The 14602-nt window shown below is 39.8% G+C and overlaps 1 protein-coding gene across 4 annotated transcripts in view; it reads left to right on the top strand.

Moving 5' to 3' along the window:
- Nucleotides 1–14602, top strand: part of NMRK1 (nicotinamide riboside kinase 1) — a 39116-nt gene that overhangs the window by 2543 nt on the left and 21971 nt on the right. For all 4 annotated transcript variants that reach the window (XR_010407606.1, XM_064579133.1, XM_045882261.3 and 1 more), the window contains exons 2-4: nucleotides 1272–1334; nucleotides 6154–6244; nucleotides 6537–6585. Coding sequence is in view for 3 of the 4 variants with exons in the window: in XM_064579133.1 (XP_064435203.1) it covers nucleotides 1306–1334; nucleotides 6154–6244; nucleotides 6537–6585 (169 nt within the window). In the remaining variant the exon portion in view is untranslated. The remainder of the gene's footprint in view (nucleotides 1–1271; nucleotides 1335–6153; nucleotides 6245–6536; nucleotides 6586–14602) is intronic.

Below are 14602 nucleotides of genomic sequence, written 5' to 3'. Positions count from 1 at the left end.
TATTTAAAAAAAAAATAATACATCAATAAAAATGGCATCCATTATACATGAGAGCTTCACAATTAAGCCAGCACGTGTGCAGAATCCTTTCTTTGCTCTTGGTAATAAAGTGCTTTTTAACAGGCTGGAAAGAAGAAAGAAATTAACTTGCTAGGACTCAGGTCAGGGATAGGAACTGGGAGGGCCTCTGGGGGTCTCCAGCTCAGGAGCTACTCACCCCAGCGGCCCAGCTTAGGTCCCTGATCACCCAACCAGAGCAGTCTGGAATAAAGAGCAGCGTTAGGTCAGGCAACCCTCAGGAACCACTGTTCTGAGGTTCCCTCCAGCTGAGCCTCACCTTTTCCCATAAAGAGGTGAAAATGGTTCATTAGAATATCCATAGGACTGCTTTACTGAACTTATGGGGGCCCTGTGTGAAACTGCCCTCCACCCCCCTACCCCACCCCCAGATCCGGGGTCAGCAAACAGTGGCCTGTGGCTAAAACCTGGCCCTCAGCCTGAACATTTGCAGTCACTTTTCTGATTGAGAACACTAACCCTGAAATCCAGTAAGAGAAATATTATCCCAGTAAGAAAAGAATTCCATTCTTCTCATTAGTAGACGGCTATTACAACAACAACAACAAAATTGTACTCAATTGTAATGTTTTGACTTTCCTCAAGAACATTGTGGAAATTTTGTTTTCTCTCTTGTTACATAAGTACCTACATAATAACTTTCAGTTTGCCTCTGGGCCCACAAAACCTCAAATATTTAGTACCTGGCCCTTTTCGGAAAAAGTTTGTCTACACTGGCCCAGGACTTAGGTTTTTGAGTGAGGAAATAGCACCCTTAAGGGGAATTAACTTCCTTTTGCCTCTGGCCGGCAGTGATGTTTTCCCCATTTCAGGAGGAGAGAGAGGCAAGCTCTGTGGGGTTCCCTGGCATTGGAGAAATAAGTGGATCATCTCCAGGTGATCGTATCTTGAAACTCTTTTGAGTTTCAGAGTTGAGACTCTGTAGTGTGTGTTCTCTGAGACTTTGGCCTATTGAGCACATACCCGCTGTTGGATTTAGCCATGGAGTCTAGCAGAGAGAAGCTGGTACCTTGTAAAGCCCTTCTACTGAGCGTGGCTAATCCAGGAGTAGGAGATGCCCCAGAGATCATGGTCATCTTTCCCCCTCAGCTGGCTCTCCTAACTTAGGACTCTTTCTTTTAGTCTTTTTGTCTTGCTCTAGACATCTCAGTGATAAGCATTCGATTTGTTTTGTTCTGTTTTTTTAATTTTAGGAAATTTTAGGAAGACGGATTTTCAAAGCTAATTATGAAAACATTTGTCATTGGAATCAGTGGGTGAGTAATTTTGCTACAACAAGCTGGTAGAGATACTGAGGATGGCCAAAGGGTGTTTTCCTGTGGTTGTGGTGGGGGATGGAGGGGTCAGGATTCCTGAGTCCTGAGGAAGAGAGCAGGCCACTGGCAAATATAAAGCAGGGGAGGGAGTGCTAGCTACATAAATGGCAACAGGAGATGGGAGAGTCTCCTCTAAACGGAGAAACAGGGCCATCAGTAAGCAAAACCTGCCTGCCTGCCTTACCATTTCTTTCCCAGAGTTGACACCAGACACCTTTTATCCTTGTTATCCTGATGTCCTGATTGCCCCGGCATAATTATTAGCTGCGTGCCCCTCTCCCTCTCAAAAGTGTCCTAAATTATAGGGTCACCCTCCCCATAGTACCGGATGTATGCATGCAAATAAGAAACCAACAACAGCTCCAAAGGATTGTTGTTTGTTTTGCTACTTTGTTGTGTTCATCTTTCTTCTGAGTACATTCACACTAGGTGTGGTCCAACGAATGAAATATTTGAGACTGTTAAAATTAAACCTTTGTAACTTGGGGGAGATCACTGTATTGTTGTATTATGTTACTATAGCAAGTAATTAGAGGTAAAAAGGAATGAATCCAGTGTCAGAACTCTGCCTCGTCTTGCTCCCATCTAACCAGAACCAAAGTTCTGTTTTTCTCTGCATTGCTTTTCTTGGACATGCTTTCCCTTCTGCACTCACTGCCACCCTCCTAAATCAGGCCCTCATTCCCTAATTCCATCCTCCCCCTCTTAACCTTTCCTAGGTACCTCTCCACCAGTTGAATCTTCTTGCAGAAATGTTTATTCTCTCACCTAGTGAACAATATGCAGTGGGTTACCAGTTATCTAGAACAAAAGCTGAATATCCAAGTATATGAAGACCATCCATAAATAGTAAAAGAAATGTACTAGCTTCAGGGCCATGTAGGCTGCAGGGAAGGTTTGATACAGGAGCTCAGTGGTATCACCAAACACTCTACTTCACTGTCTCTTCCTCAGCGAGGGCCAGGATTTCATTTTAGTGCTGCTTCTGGGAAGCACCTACCACACTCAGCCACAGTGACCTCTGTTCCTGCCTTTCTTCCTTCCTCCAGACTCAGTGTTGTATCTTCCTTGTATACTTACCCCTTGCTACACTAGGAAGTGATCATTCACTTAAGAAGTCAAGGAATAGCAGGGGTTCCAAAGGATTCCAGGGTCATTCAAGATCCTCCTAAAAAATGGAATGCATGTGTGAAGATGTTCATTTTTCTGGGGAAGGGGCATATAATCTTTATCAGATTCTCACAGTATTCTGTTGATGTTAAAATATATAAGTTTCATGGGCTTTGAGGAAGAAAAAAAAAAAGATCCATGGGCTTTGGAGTTAGACTTTGTATCCCATCCTCATTACTTGCTAGTTGTTACCTTGGGCAAGTTTTATGAGTATATAGTCTTTCAATCCTTAGTTTCCTCAACTATAAAATAATATTAATATCTACCTGCTACAGAATGGATTTGCCTCTTAAGTGCCTGCAGACAGCCTTTTTAACTTCTCCTCAGCCCCCTGTCCTATTCCAAATACACTCACCCTTCCTGTCTCTTGGCACGTAAAAAAACAAACGGACCAGGACTGTGCATTTGTTCCAGGTGTTGTGAACAAAGAAGGAAGTGGCCCCAAGTAGTTACTCATTTTCCTTCCCCATATCCTAAGATAAAGCGTGCACCGGTCTGGGCACCTTTGCCCTGAGGTTGGAGGGCACATGAGGGTGGTCATGAGCTTGGTGGTGCATGGTGGTTATGAGCATGCTGAAAGAGAAGAGTTAGTCTTAAGGTGTCACCTGACCAGGATTCCAAGTATAGATCGTAGGCTTGAACTTGGGCCACTCAGACTTGTTAAATTCTCGTTAAACCCCTCTCCCATCTCTCTGACCTGTACTGCCTTCTGTCTGGTCTGTCTCCTCCAAGTCTGTGACACTGGAGTGCTTGCTTCTCATTGTCTCCAGCTAAGTCAGTGAGACAGTTGGTTTGACTGTATCATCTGCAAGAGGTAAATCTAGAAAATGACACATTTTCTGGCCAGGTTGCTCAAAAAGTTAGCCCTGTTTACTCTCTCTTTTAAACCAAAGTTCAGTATCTGAACAGTGGAAACTCAGTATGGATTACAGACATTCTTGTTAAAAGGGAGAAATTTTATACCAGTATTTTCTCAAGACAAAGGGTAATACCCACCCACTTCCCTGTGTTTTCTTAAAAAAAAAAAAAAAAAAAGAGATTTGTTTATTTGAGGGGGCAGGGAAGAGAGAGAGAGCTTGAGCAGGGGGAGGGGCAAAAGGAGAGGGAGAAGGAGGAAGCGGACTCCCCACTGAGTTGACATGCCTGCTGGATCCCAGGACCCTGAGATCAGGACTTGAGCCAAAATCAAGAGTCAGATGCTAAACTGACTGAGTCACCGAGGCACTTCTGTCTTTTCAAGGAGATCGCCCATATCCTATCCAATTGTGTATTCTAAGTTTAAATGAAGAAAACTTTACGGGGCGCCTGGGTGACTCAGTCAGTTAAGTGGCTACCTTCAGCTCAGGTCATGATCTCAGGGTCCTGGGATTGAAGGCTTCATCGGGCTCCCTGCTCAGCAGGAGCCTTCTTCGCCCTCTTCCTCTGCCTTTAACCCCACCTTGTGCTCACTCTCTCTCTCTCTCAAATATATAAATAAAATCTTTAAAAAAATTAATGAAAAAAGGTTTTGAATCAAGTTCCTTGTACTTTGTAGGTATAAGGTATTTAGGTAATAACTGAATTTACAGCCAGTAAACAATTTTGATGAATGAATATTAGTTTCTTTTCTAGATTATAAATACATTGCAATGTATCATCTGGGATTAAGTACAGGTTCCTGCATATAAATGTGCAGTTAGGAGTTTTTTTGTGCCGTGGACATTCAGTGGTATGATGAAGTCTTGATTTAGAGTAATGGTTTTATTTTATTTTTTTAAGATTTTATTTATTTCTTTGACAGAGAGAGAGCGACAGCAGGAACACAAGCAGGGGGAGTGGGAGAGGGAGAAGCAGGCTTCCCGCAGAGCGAGGAGCCCGATGCGGGGCTCCATCCCAGGACCCTGGGATCATGACCTGAGCTGAAGGCAGATGCTTAACGACTGAGCCACCCAGGCGCCCTGGTGGTTGGAATTATTGATTGATTATTTGATGAACATATATTGGCTACTAAATATTTCCAATAGACTAATTGATCAAGCAGAAATCATCTAATTCTAGTATTTTTTTAAAAAGATTTTGTTTATTTGTCAGCGACAGAGAGAGAGTGAGCACGTGCACAAGCAGGGGGAGCGGCAGGCAGAGGGAGAAGCAGGCTTCCCGCTGAGCAGGGAGCCCGATGTGGGGCTCGATCCCAGGACCCTGGGATCATGACCTGAGCCGAAGGCAGACGCTTAACCAACTGAGCCACCCAGGCACCCCTAGAGTAATGGTTTTAAATGCATAAAATAAAATACAGGAATATAAAGGAAACCAGTTATGTTGAAATATAGTTATAAAATTATTTTAAAAAACAGATTGTTGCTTTGTGATATATACATAGTTAACTTATTAAATAACAGTGTCCAGGGGTGGGTCTAAAAACTGCCATCAATTTGAAATAATAATGAATATCGATCATGCTCCAAGATACCTGCCCCCCTTGCACCGTGATATGAAAATATCTATGATTTCTAGTGGTGACAAAGCCATGCATACTGTTAATACCACTGCTGTTTTTTCCTTATAATGAAAGGAAAAGCTAAAATTCTGTTAGAATGTAATAAAAATAAAGATGTAATTTCTTTCCCATTCAAGTTGGCAAAGTCCACAAATGTGTCCCCAGACCCTCTGAGGCAGCAGCCCCGGGTTAAAAAAAGCTCTGACTGAATGACTGACTGCAGACCCACCTCTCTGGTGCTATGTGTGGTGCTAGACGCTGGAAAACTAGGTACACAGGGGATCCCCGTTCTCCCCGATGTCACGGGCCAGCCAGGAGGGACAAGTAACTGACTCCCTGTGACAAGCTTCAGTGGGCCTCCCATTTGGCCCAAAGTGGAGCAAGATTAAGGAGAAAGGGAGCACCACAGCGGAGATGTGAATGCGTGGTACGTGGCTTGTCATAAGCCAGTCCTCCATTTTTCTCCATGGCACACTGAAACAAAATCACAGTGACCACGTGCAGCTGTAGGGACTTGCTCTAAAACGTGCTACTCATATTCTCAGTGTTGCACATGAGCCCTGGGAATGGTTCAGTATAGACGAAACATTCTTTTGCTTCCCACACAGTAGCTGGAATTTTAAGACTTCGTATCACCCAGTTTACTTGCCCGGTACTTAGTGACCTTTCTCCTCCATCCTTTCCAGTTTATTTCTCCTCATCTGTTACAGTAAGTAGATCTACTTACTTACCAACATAGCTATGAAAGAAATAATTTCTTCTTAGGTATTACGTATTGTTTTAAATATCTTTTTTCTAAGATCACTTTAAAATGTTTTAGGGACGCCTGGATGGCTCAGTCGGTTAAGCGTCTGCCTTCAGCTCTGGTCATGATCCCAGGGTCCTGGGATCGAGTCCTGTGTCAGGCTCCCTGCTCAGCGGAGAGCCTGCTTCTCCCTCTGGCCTGGGGCTCCCCCTGCTTATGCACGCATGTGCGCTCTCTCTCTCTCTCTCTCTCTGACAAATAAAATCTTTTTAAAATATAAAAAAATAAAAATAAATAAAATGTTTTATATTAAATGCATCTTCCTTCTTGGTATGCTCAATTTTTTTTCTTTTCCTTTTTCTGTTCAGTGTGACAAATGGCGGGAAGACAACACTGGCTAAGAATTTGCAGAAACACCTCCCAAACTGCAGTGTCATATCTCAGGATGATTTCTTTAAGGTATCTGTAAAAACATCTTAGATAATTCATTTAACACAACAAAGTTTTAGTGGCAAAGTTAATGAAATTACATCCAAAAAGCCTTTGCTGAGTGATAGAGTTTTTGTAGAGAAGGTAGGCTCCATGCAGTAATGTCCCTTATCCACTAGATGACATTACTTATTGGTACGGCTCTGATTTTATTTATTCTCCACATCCAAAGCGTTTAGTAAAAGTTTATCGCCTCTTCATTCTATAGTTGTATTTCTTCTGCACTGCACAGTTTTGATGGGTGCTTTGTTCTCTTTACCAGCCAGAGTCTGAGATAGAGACAGATACAAATGGATTTCTGCAGTATGACGGTAAGTAGATGAGTCTGTGACACATTCGCTAATGTTCATTTTCTTTTTCAAACCCGAATACCTTTTCTGTCTATGAAGACAGTCTCAAAAATGTGCTCAAATATATTGCTGTACTTTACACATACTTTTGTAAAGGTTTCTGCTTTATGTCTAACTATTTAAATAAATGAAACCTTTTCCCCAGTTTTATATTTAAGACTGAAAACATTGGAACAATAGATTTTTCTTCTAAAGCTAAAGCAAGGTAGGTTTGCTGGTACTCCACTCATCCCTGCCTGGGGCACACATAACTAAGCATACTTCCTTCACCCCGTTCCTGCAATCTCGCCTGAAGCAAACCCTATGCTCATCCTCTGGGCTTACCTTCCCAGTGACCAAGGTGCACTGGACAGCTTGTTTCTTCTTTCCACTGCTCATAAAGGTTAGTGCGTATTTTTGAGATGGTTTCACCTTGCTCCCTTGCCCAATCTAACACTGAAGCCAAAGGATTATAAAGTCCATCAGAAAATAATTTATTTTCCTATAGAGAATATCATGCTAATAAACTATATTTAATGGTCTTATCAACTTCTTTGATGAACAAGATGATCACTGAGTGCTTATGCAAACTGGCAACAGAAATAGCTCTCTTAAAAAGCCATGAACTGCATTCTTTATTTTTAACTTTGAGGACCTTAGAGGAAAAATGTTGTGTAATCAGTTCTTACAGACACTTGATAGTTGTAAGAGAAGCAAAATCCTTGAGTCACTGCCTGTTCTTGTGTCTTGAGCTCCAGCCAGAATATTTTTTTTCTTTTCATCCCCTCCTCTGATGGTTAGTGAGGAAGATTCTTAGAAAGTAAGCGTTAAACAAAGAAAAATCATTTTCAATAATTGACAAAGAATTATTCCTAGTTCAAATGAGTTCTTGTAAGCTGATAAGAAAAACACTAATATTCCAATTGAAAAATGTCCAAGGATATAAATAAGCTATTCATAGAAGCAAAAAGTTATTTGATTAATAAATAAACAGTAAAAAGTCAACCTCAGGAGTAGTCAAAGAGTTGTAAATTACTTTTTTTTCTCACCGAGTAAACAGATTTTTAAAGCAATAATTATCTAATAATGGCACAGTTACCTGATTATCTAATGATGACTCAATAAAGCAAGAACTCTTTTAGCTGGGAATATTAATTGACATAACCCTTCTGGAAGAGAGATTGAGCATATGTCCCAAAGACCTTAAAATATTCATGCCATGGGTCAAGTGTCCCACTTCCAGGAATCTAAGGAAAAAATCTGAAATTTTTAGGTAAGTGTACAAATTTAAAGTAAGTCAAGGTAATGCCGAGATCTTTACAACCACCAAAAGAAAAGTTTAAAGATGTATAGCTATCAAGTCTATGAATAGATGGAATCATTAAAATGTAGTTGATAAAGTAAGTCAGAAGTAAAAAATAGAGAACTTGAAGTCAAAAGATGATAGAAAAATAGAAAATGAGAGTAAAATGATAGATTTAAGCCAAATATATCAGTAGCTATATTAAGTTAAACGAACTAAAATACTCCAAAGATTGTCAAGCTTGTTTTTAAAAAAGAAAGAAAGAAAGAAAGAAAGAAAGAAAGAAAGAAAGAAAGAAAGAAAGCTTGTTTTTAAAAAAGAAAGAAAGAAAGAAAGAAAGAGAAAGAAAGAAAGAAAGAAAGAAAGAAAGAAAGAAAGAAAGAAAGAAAGAAAGAAAAGAAAAGAAAAGAAAAGAAAAGAAAGAAAAGCCCAAGTATAAGCACCTTACAAGACATATATTTAAATATTAGGACAAAGAAGAGTAGATAAGGCTAGAAAAAGATCTGCCATGTGAACACCTACTGAAAAAATCTGGTATAACTACTAATATCAGACAAAGTAAACACAAAGAGTATCCCTAGAGATACTATTACTAGAGATAGATAGAGATAAATGGGTCAATTCAACAGGAAGATAATCTAAAATTTGTATGCACCTAATAACATAACCTCACAATACATTAAGCAAAAACTGACAAAACTAAATAGGGAAATACACAAATCTATCATTATTGTGGGAGATTATTAGTACAAGCTCTTCAATAACTAATGGAAAAAGCAGACAAAAGTTATAAGGGTATAACAGATTTGAGCAACACAATTAACAAACTTAACCAAACTAACATATATAGAACATGTGGCCAATCACAGCAGAATACACATTTTTGTTTTCTTAATACAGGAACATTAACTAAAATGGAAGACATATGCAAGGGCATGGAGCAAGTCCTAGTACATTTCAGTAGATTGAAGTAATATAGAGATATCCTCTAATTACAGAGAACTGAATTAGAAATCAGTAACAAAAGAGTAAGTAGAAAATTCCTAAGTGTTTGGAAATTAATCAGTATCCTTTTTTTTCCAGAAAAATTTAAACATATACAAAAGTAGACAGAAAAGTATAATGAACTCTCATGAATTGATCATCCAGCTTTTAAAATGATGCACTCTTGACCAATTTATATTTCATCTATGCCCTCACCCACTTTCTCCTTACGTATTTTCTGAAGTAAATTCCATATGTCATCACCTTTCATCTGAAGCAAAGCACTTCTGTATATCCTGTGGGGTAAAGAATAAATCCCAGTGAAAATTAGAAGATACTTTAAACTGAACAATAATGAAAATATATTAAAACTGATGGTATTTCTGGTTCCAGATAAGATGGATTGGCCCCATTCCTTGCTCTTTCTCCCTCTTATAATTGAAAACCTTGGATGGAGCACAACAAACAAAGGAATACTCAAAGATAAAAAGAAGAGAACAGACTGGCTAGGGCCTTTGGGACTTGAGGAATGATGTAGCTGTGATTCTCTGGGTTTTCTTCTTACCTGTCATATAGCCAGGAAGGGGTGTCTGAGGGGTGTGCAACATGGTATCAAAAATAGGTACAGACAAAAAAGCCCCAAGAAACCCGTACCCTGTAGTCAAAGGACCAGGAAAAGAGTGGCGCACTGAATAGAAAATCATTTTGATAATATCCACCTTACTGTAGCCAAACACAAAAAGAAAAACCATCCTCCCTTCATGGTGTCAGCAGGGCCAGGTGGTGAGCAAGACTTCTGGACCCATGTGGCACCAGCAAGGCAGGGGACCCCACAGGGGTCCCATTAGTAGAACCAGACAGGGAACTGAATTTCCACACCCATCTAGCAGCAGCGACAGAATGAGGCAGTGTGAGGGGGTGCTAGTTGACTCTCCACTTTCCTCACCCAGAGAGCATCAGCTACTGTCAGCAGAATTCAATTGAGACTGAACTTCTAGCGATGAAGCCACAGCAACATTCCACTTGCCTCCTTCTCCTCCCATGGCAAACTCCCCCTCCATGTAGGTAAGGTTCAGCAGGGGGATGGCCATCCACCCCCTCTTGGAGCTGCATACTACACCTAAGCAGGGTAACTGCCTATAAAAAAAGAAGATTCCATGGGATCCAGAGCCTCACAATGTGATACCCAAACTTCCTAGGACAAGACTAAAAGTCACTTGTCATATCAAGAACTAGGTAACTCTCAACTTGAGTGGGAAAAGACAACAGACACCAACTCCGTGATAACAGAGATGTTGGAATTATTTGACAAGGACTGTAAAGCAGCATTCATAAAAAGGCTTCAATGAGTGATTGTGAACATTGTTGAATCTAGTAAAAAGTTAGAAAACCTCAGTAAAATAGAAGATGTAAAAAAGAACCAAATAGAAATGTTTTCATTGACAACATACAGTAACTGAAATTTTAAAACTCAGCAGCAGGATAAATATGATAGAGGAAAGAATCTGTGAATTTGAGGACAGAACAATAGAAATTACTCTTCTCTGAACAACAGAGAGAAAATAGACTGAAAAGAAGTTAACAGAAATATGGGGCGATAACAAAAACTCTAACATTCATATCATTGGAGTCTCAGAAGGAGAGGAGAAAAAGTGTGGTGCTAAAATAGAAGTAAATGGGGACACCTGGGTGGCTCAGTCAATTAAGCATCTGCCTTCAGCTGGGATCATGATCCCAGGGTTCAGGGATGGAGCCCTGCGTTGGGCTCCTTGCTCAGTGGGGAGCCTGCTGCTCCCTCTCCCTCTGCTGCTCCCCCTGCTTATGCTCTCTCTCTCTCAAGTAAATAAAATCTTAAAAAAAATAAAAATAAAAAAGACGTAACTGTGTAAAATATTGCAAACTTGGCATAAGACATAAACCTACAAATTCAAGAATCTGACTGATCCCCAAACAGATTAAACAAGACTGACCAAGAAAAAAAAAGAGAAGGCACAAATTACAAATACCAAAAACAAAAAAGGTAATACCACTGCAGATCCTACAGGCATTAAAAAGATAAGAGCATGTTATGAACAACAACTAAATTAGAAAACTTGAATGAAATTGACAATTTCCTAGAAAAATGCAACTTACCAAAACTCACACCAGAACAAAGAGAAAAATCCTAATAGCCCTATGTCTAGTGAGTAAGTTAATCCATAATTTATAACCTTCCACTAAAAAGCCTCTTTAAGTCCAGATGGCTCAATACAGTAGTTCTGGAGTAGGGCTCAGAAACTATAATTCTGGTAAATTCCCAGGTGATAGTAACACTGCTGGTCTAGGTCCTACACTTTGAGAATGAGTGTTTTGGAATAATTTTCTAGAATTATAATTGTAAGCTCAAAAAATAGAATATTTTAGAGTTTAAAAGGAACATATTCATGTCCCTTATGAAATTTTTAATGATTTTTCTCTTACTTACTTGTAAGAGCCCTTTATATATGAGAGATACTAGCTCTTGGGGCACCTGGGTGGCTTAGTTGGTTAAGTGTCTGACTCTTGATTTTAGCTCAGGTCACGATCTGCAGTCCTGGGATAAAGCCCCATGTAGGGCTCCATGCTCAGTGCTGAGTCAGCTATAAATTCTCTCTCCCTACCCCTCTGCCCTTTCTGCTAGCACTCTCTCGTTCTCTCTCTCAAATAAATAAAATCTTTAAAAAAAGAGATAATGTATTTTAGCTCTTGATGAAATACATTGCAGATATTTCCCCCAATGTGTCATTTATTTTTCAAACTAATTTATAGATATTTTGTCTTTTTTTAAATTAAATAAACTCCATAGTTTATTCAGATTTCCTTAGTTTTATTTATTTATTTATTTTTTTTTTGATGTAGTGTTCCGTGATTCATTGTTTGCGTATAACACCCAGTGCTCCATTTAGTACATGCCCTCTTTAATATCCATCACCAGGCTAACCCATCCCCCCACCCTTTCCCCTCTAAAACCCTCAGATTGTTTCTCAGAGTCCATAGTCTCTCATGGTTCATCTCCCCTTCCGATTTCCACCCCCTTCATTTTTCCCTTCCTGCTATCTTCTTTTTTTTTTTTAAATATAATGTATTATTTGTTTCAGAGGTACATGTCTGTGATTCAGCAGTCTTACACAATTCACAGCGCTCACCATAACACATACCCTCCCCAATGTCTATCACCCAGCCACCCCATCCCTCCCACCCCCCACCACTCCAGCAACCTTCAGTTTGTTTCCTGAGATTAAGAATTCCTCATATCAGTGAGGTCATATGATATATTTCTTGCTCTGATTGACTTATTTCGCTCAGCATAATACCATCCAGTTCCATCCACATCGTGGCAAATGGCAAGATTTCATTCCTTTTGATGGCTGCATAATATTCCATCGTATACATATACCACATCTTCTTTATCCATTCATCTGTCAATGGACATCTTCGCTCTTTCCACAGTTTGGCTATGTGGACACTGCTGCTATAAACATCAGGTTGCACGTACCCCTTCAGATCCCTACATTTGTATCTTTGGGGTACATACCCAGTAGTGCAATTGCTGGGTCGTAGGGTAGCTCTCTTTTGAACTTTTTGAGGAACCTCCATACTGTTCTCCAGAGTGGCTGCACCAGCTTGCATTCACACCAACATTATAGGTGAGTTCCCCTTTCTCCGCATCCTTGCCAACATCAGTTGTTTCCTGACTTGTTAATTTTAGCCATTCTCACTGGTGTGAGGTGGTATGTCCTTGAGGTTTTGATTTGGATTTCCCTGATGCCAAGTGATGTTGAGCACTTTTTCATGTGTCTGTCGGCCATTTGGATGTCTTCTCTGGAAAAATGCCTGTTCATGTCTTCTGCCCATTTCTTGATTGGATCATTTGTTCTTTGGGTGTTGAGTTTGGTTAAGTTCTTCATAGATTTTGGATACTAGCCCTTTATCTGATATGTCATTTCCAAATATCTTCTCCCATTCTGTCGGTTGTCTTTTGGTTTTGTTGACTGTTTCTTTTGCTGTACAAAAGCTTTTTATTTTTGATGAAGTCCCAATAGTTCATTTTTGCCCTTGCTTCCCTTGCCTTTGACGATATTTCTAGGAAGAAGTTGCTGCGGCTGAGGTTGAAGAAGTTGCTGCCTGTGTTTTCCTTTAGGATTTTGATGGACTCCTGTCTCACATTTTGGTCTTTCAACCATTTGGAGTCTGTTTTTGTGTGTGGTGTAAGGAAATGGTCGAGTTTCATTCTTCTGCATGTGACTGTCCACTTTTCCCAACACCATTTGTTGAAGAGACTGTCTTTTTTCCATTGGACATTCTTTCCTGCTTTGTCGAAGATTAGTTGACCAGCCATTTCTGGGCTTTCTATTCTGTTCCATTGATGTATGTGTCTCTTTTTGTGCCAGTACCAGACTGTCTTGATGATGACAGCTTTGTAATAGAGCTGGAAGTCCGGAATTGTGATGCCACCAGCTTTGCTTTTCTTTTTCAACATTCCTCTGGCTATTCGGGGTCTTTTCTGGTTCCATACAAATTTTAGGATTATTTGTTCCATTTTTTTGAAAAAAGTGGATGGTATTTTGATGGGGATTGCATGGAATGTGTAGATTGCTCTAGGTAGCATTGACATCTTCACAATATTTGTTCTTCCAATCCATGAGCATGGAATGTTTTTCCATTTCTTTGTGTCGTCCTCAATTTCTTTCATGAGTATTTTATAGTTTTCTGAGTACAGATTCTTTGCCTCTTTGGTTAGATTTATTCCTAGGTATCTTATGCTTTTGGGTGCAATTGTAAATGGGATCGACTCCTTAATTTCTCTTTCTTCTGTCTTGTTGTTGGTGTATAGGAATGCCACTGATTCCTGTGCATTGATTTTATATCCTGCCACTTTACTGAATTCCTGTATGAATTCTAGCAGTTTTGGGGTGGCGTCTTTTGGGTTTTCCACATAAAGTATCATGTCATCTGCAAAGAGTGAGAGTTTGACTTCTTCTTTGCTGATTCAAATGCCTTTTATTTCTTTTTGTTGTCTGATTGCTGAGGCTAGGACTTCTAGTACTATGTTGAATAGCGGTGGTGGTAGTGGACATCCCTGCCGCGTTCCTGACCTTAAGGGGAAAGCTCTCAGTTTTTCCCCATTGAGAATGATATTCGCTGTGGGTTTTTCATAGATGGCTTTTATGATATTGAGGTATGTACCCTCTATCCCTATACTCTAAATCAGAGTTTTGATCAAGAAAGGATGTTGTACTTTGTCAAATGCTTTTTCTGCATCTATTGAGAGGGTCATACGGTTCTTGTTCTTTCTTCTTTCAATGTATTGTATCACATTGATTGATTTGCAGATGTTGAACCAACCTTGCAGCCCAGGGATAAATCCCACTTGGTCATGGTGAATAATCCTTTTAATGTACTGTTGGATCCTATTGCCTAGTATTTTGGTGAGAATTTTTACATCCTTGTTCATCAAGGATATGGGTCTGTAATTCTCCTTTTTGATGGGAGAATTTTTATCTTGACAAAGTCCCAATAGTTCATTTTTGTCTGGTTTTGGGATCAAGGTAATGGTGGCCTCATAAAACGAGTTTGGAAGTTTTCCTTCCATTTCTATTTTTTGGAACAGTTTCAGAAGGATAGGTATTCATTCTTCTTGAAATGTTTGGTAGAATTCCCCTGGAAAGCCATCTGGCCCTGGGCTTTTGTTTG

This window comes from Mirounga angustirostris, unplaced genomic scaffold, assembly GCF_029215605.1.
Source record: "Mirounga angustirostris isolate CCGP_5_RB_7025 unplaced genomic scaffold, mMirAng1.0.hap1 SCAF_15, whole genome shotgun sequence".
Lineage (NCBI taxonomy): Eukaryota > Metazoa > Chordata > Mammalia > Carnivora > Phocidae > Mirounga > Mirounga angustirostris.
The sequence above is the reverse complement of the archived record's forward strand: the minus strand, read 5'-3'. Positions and strand labels throughout refer to the sequence as shown.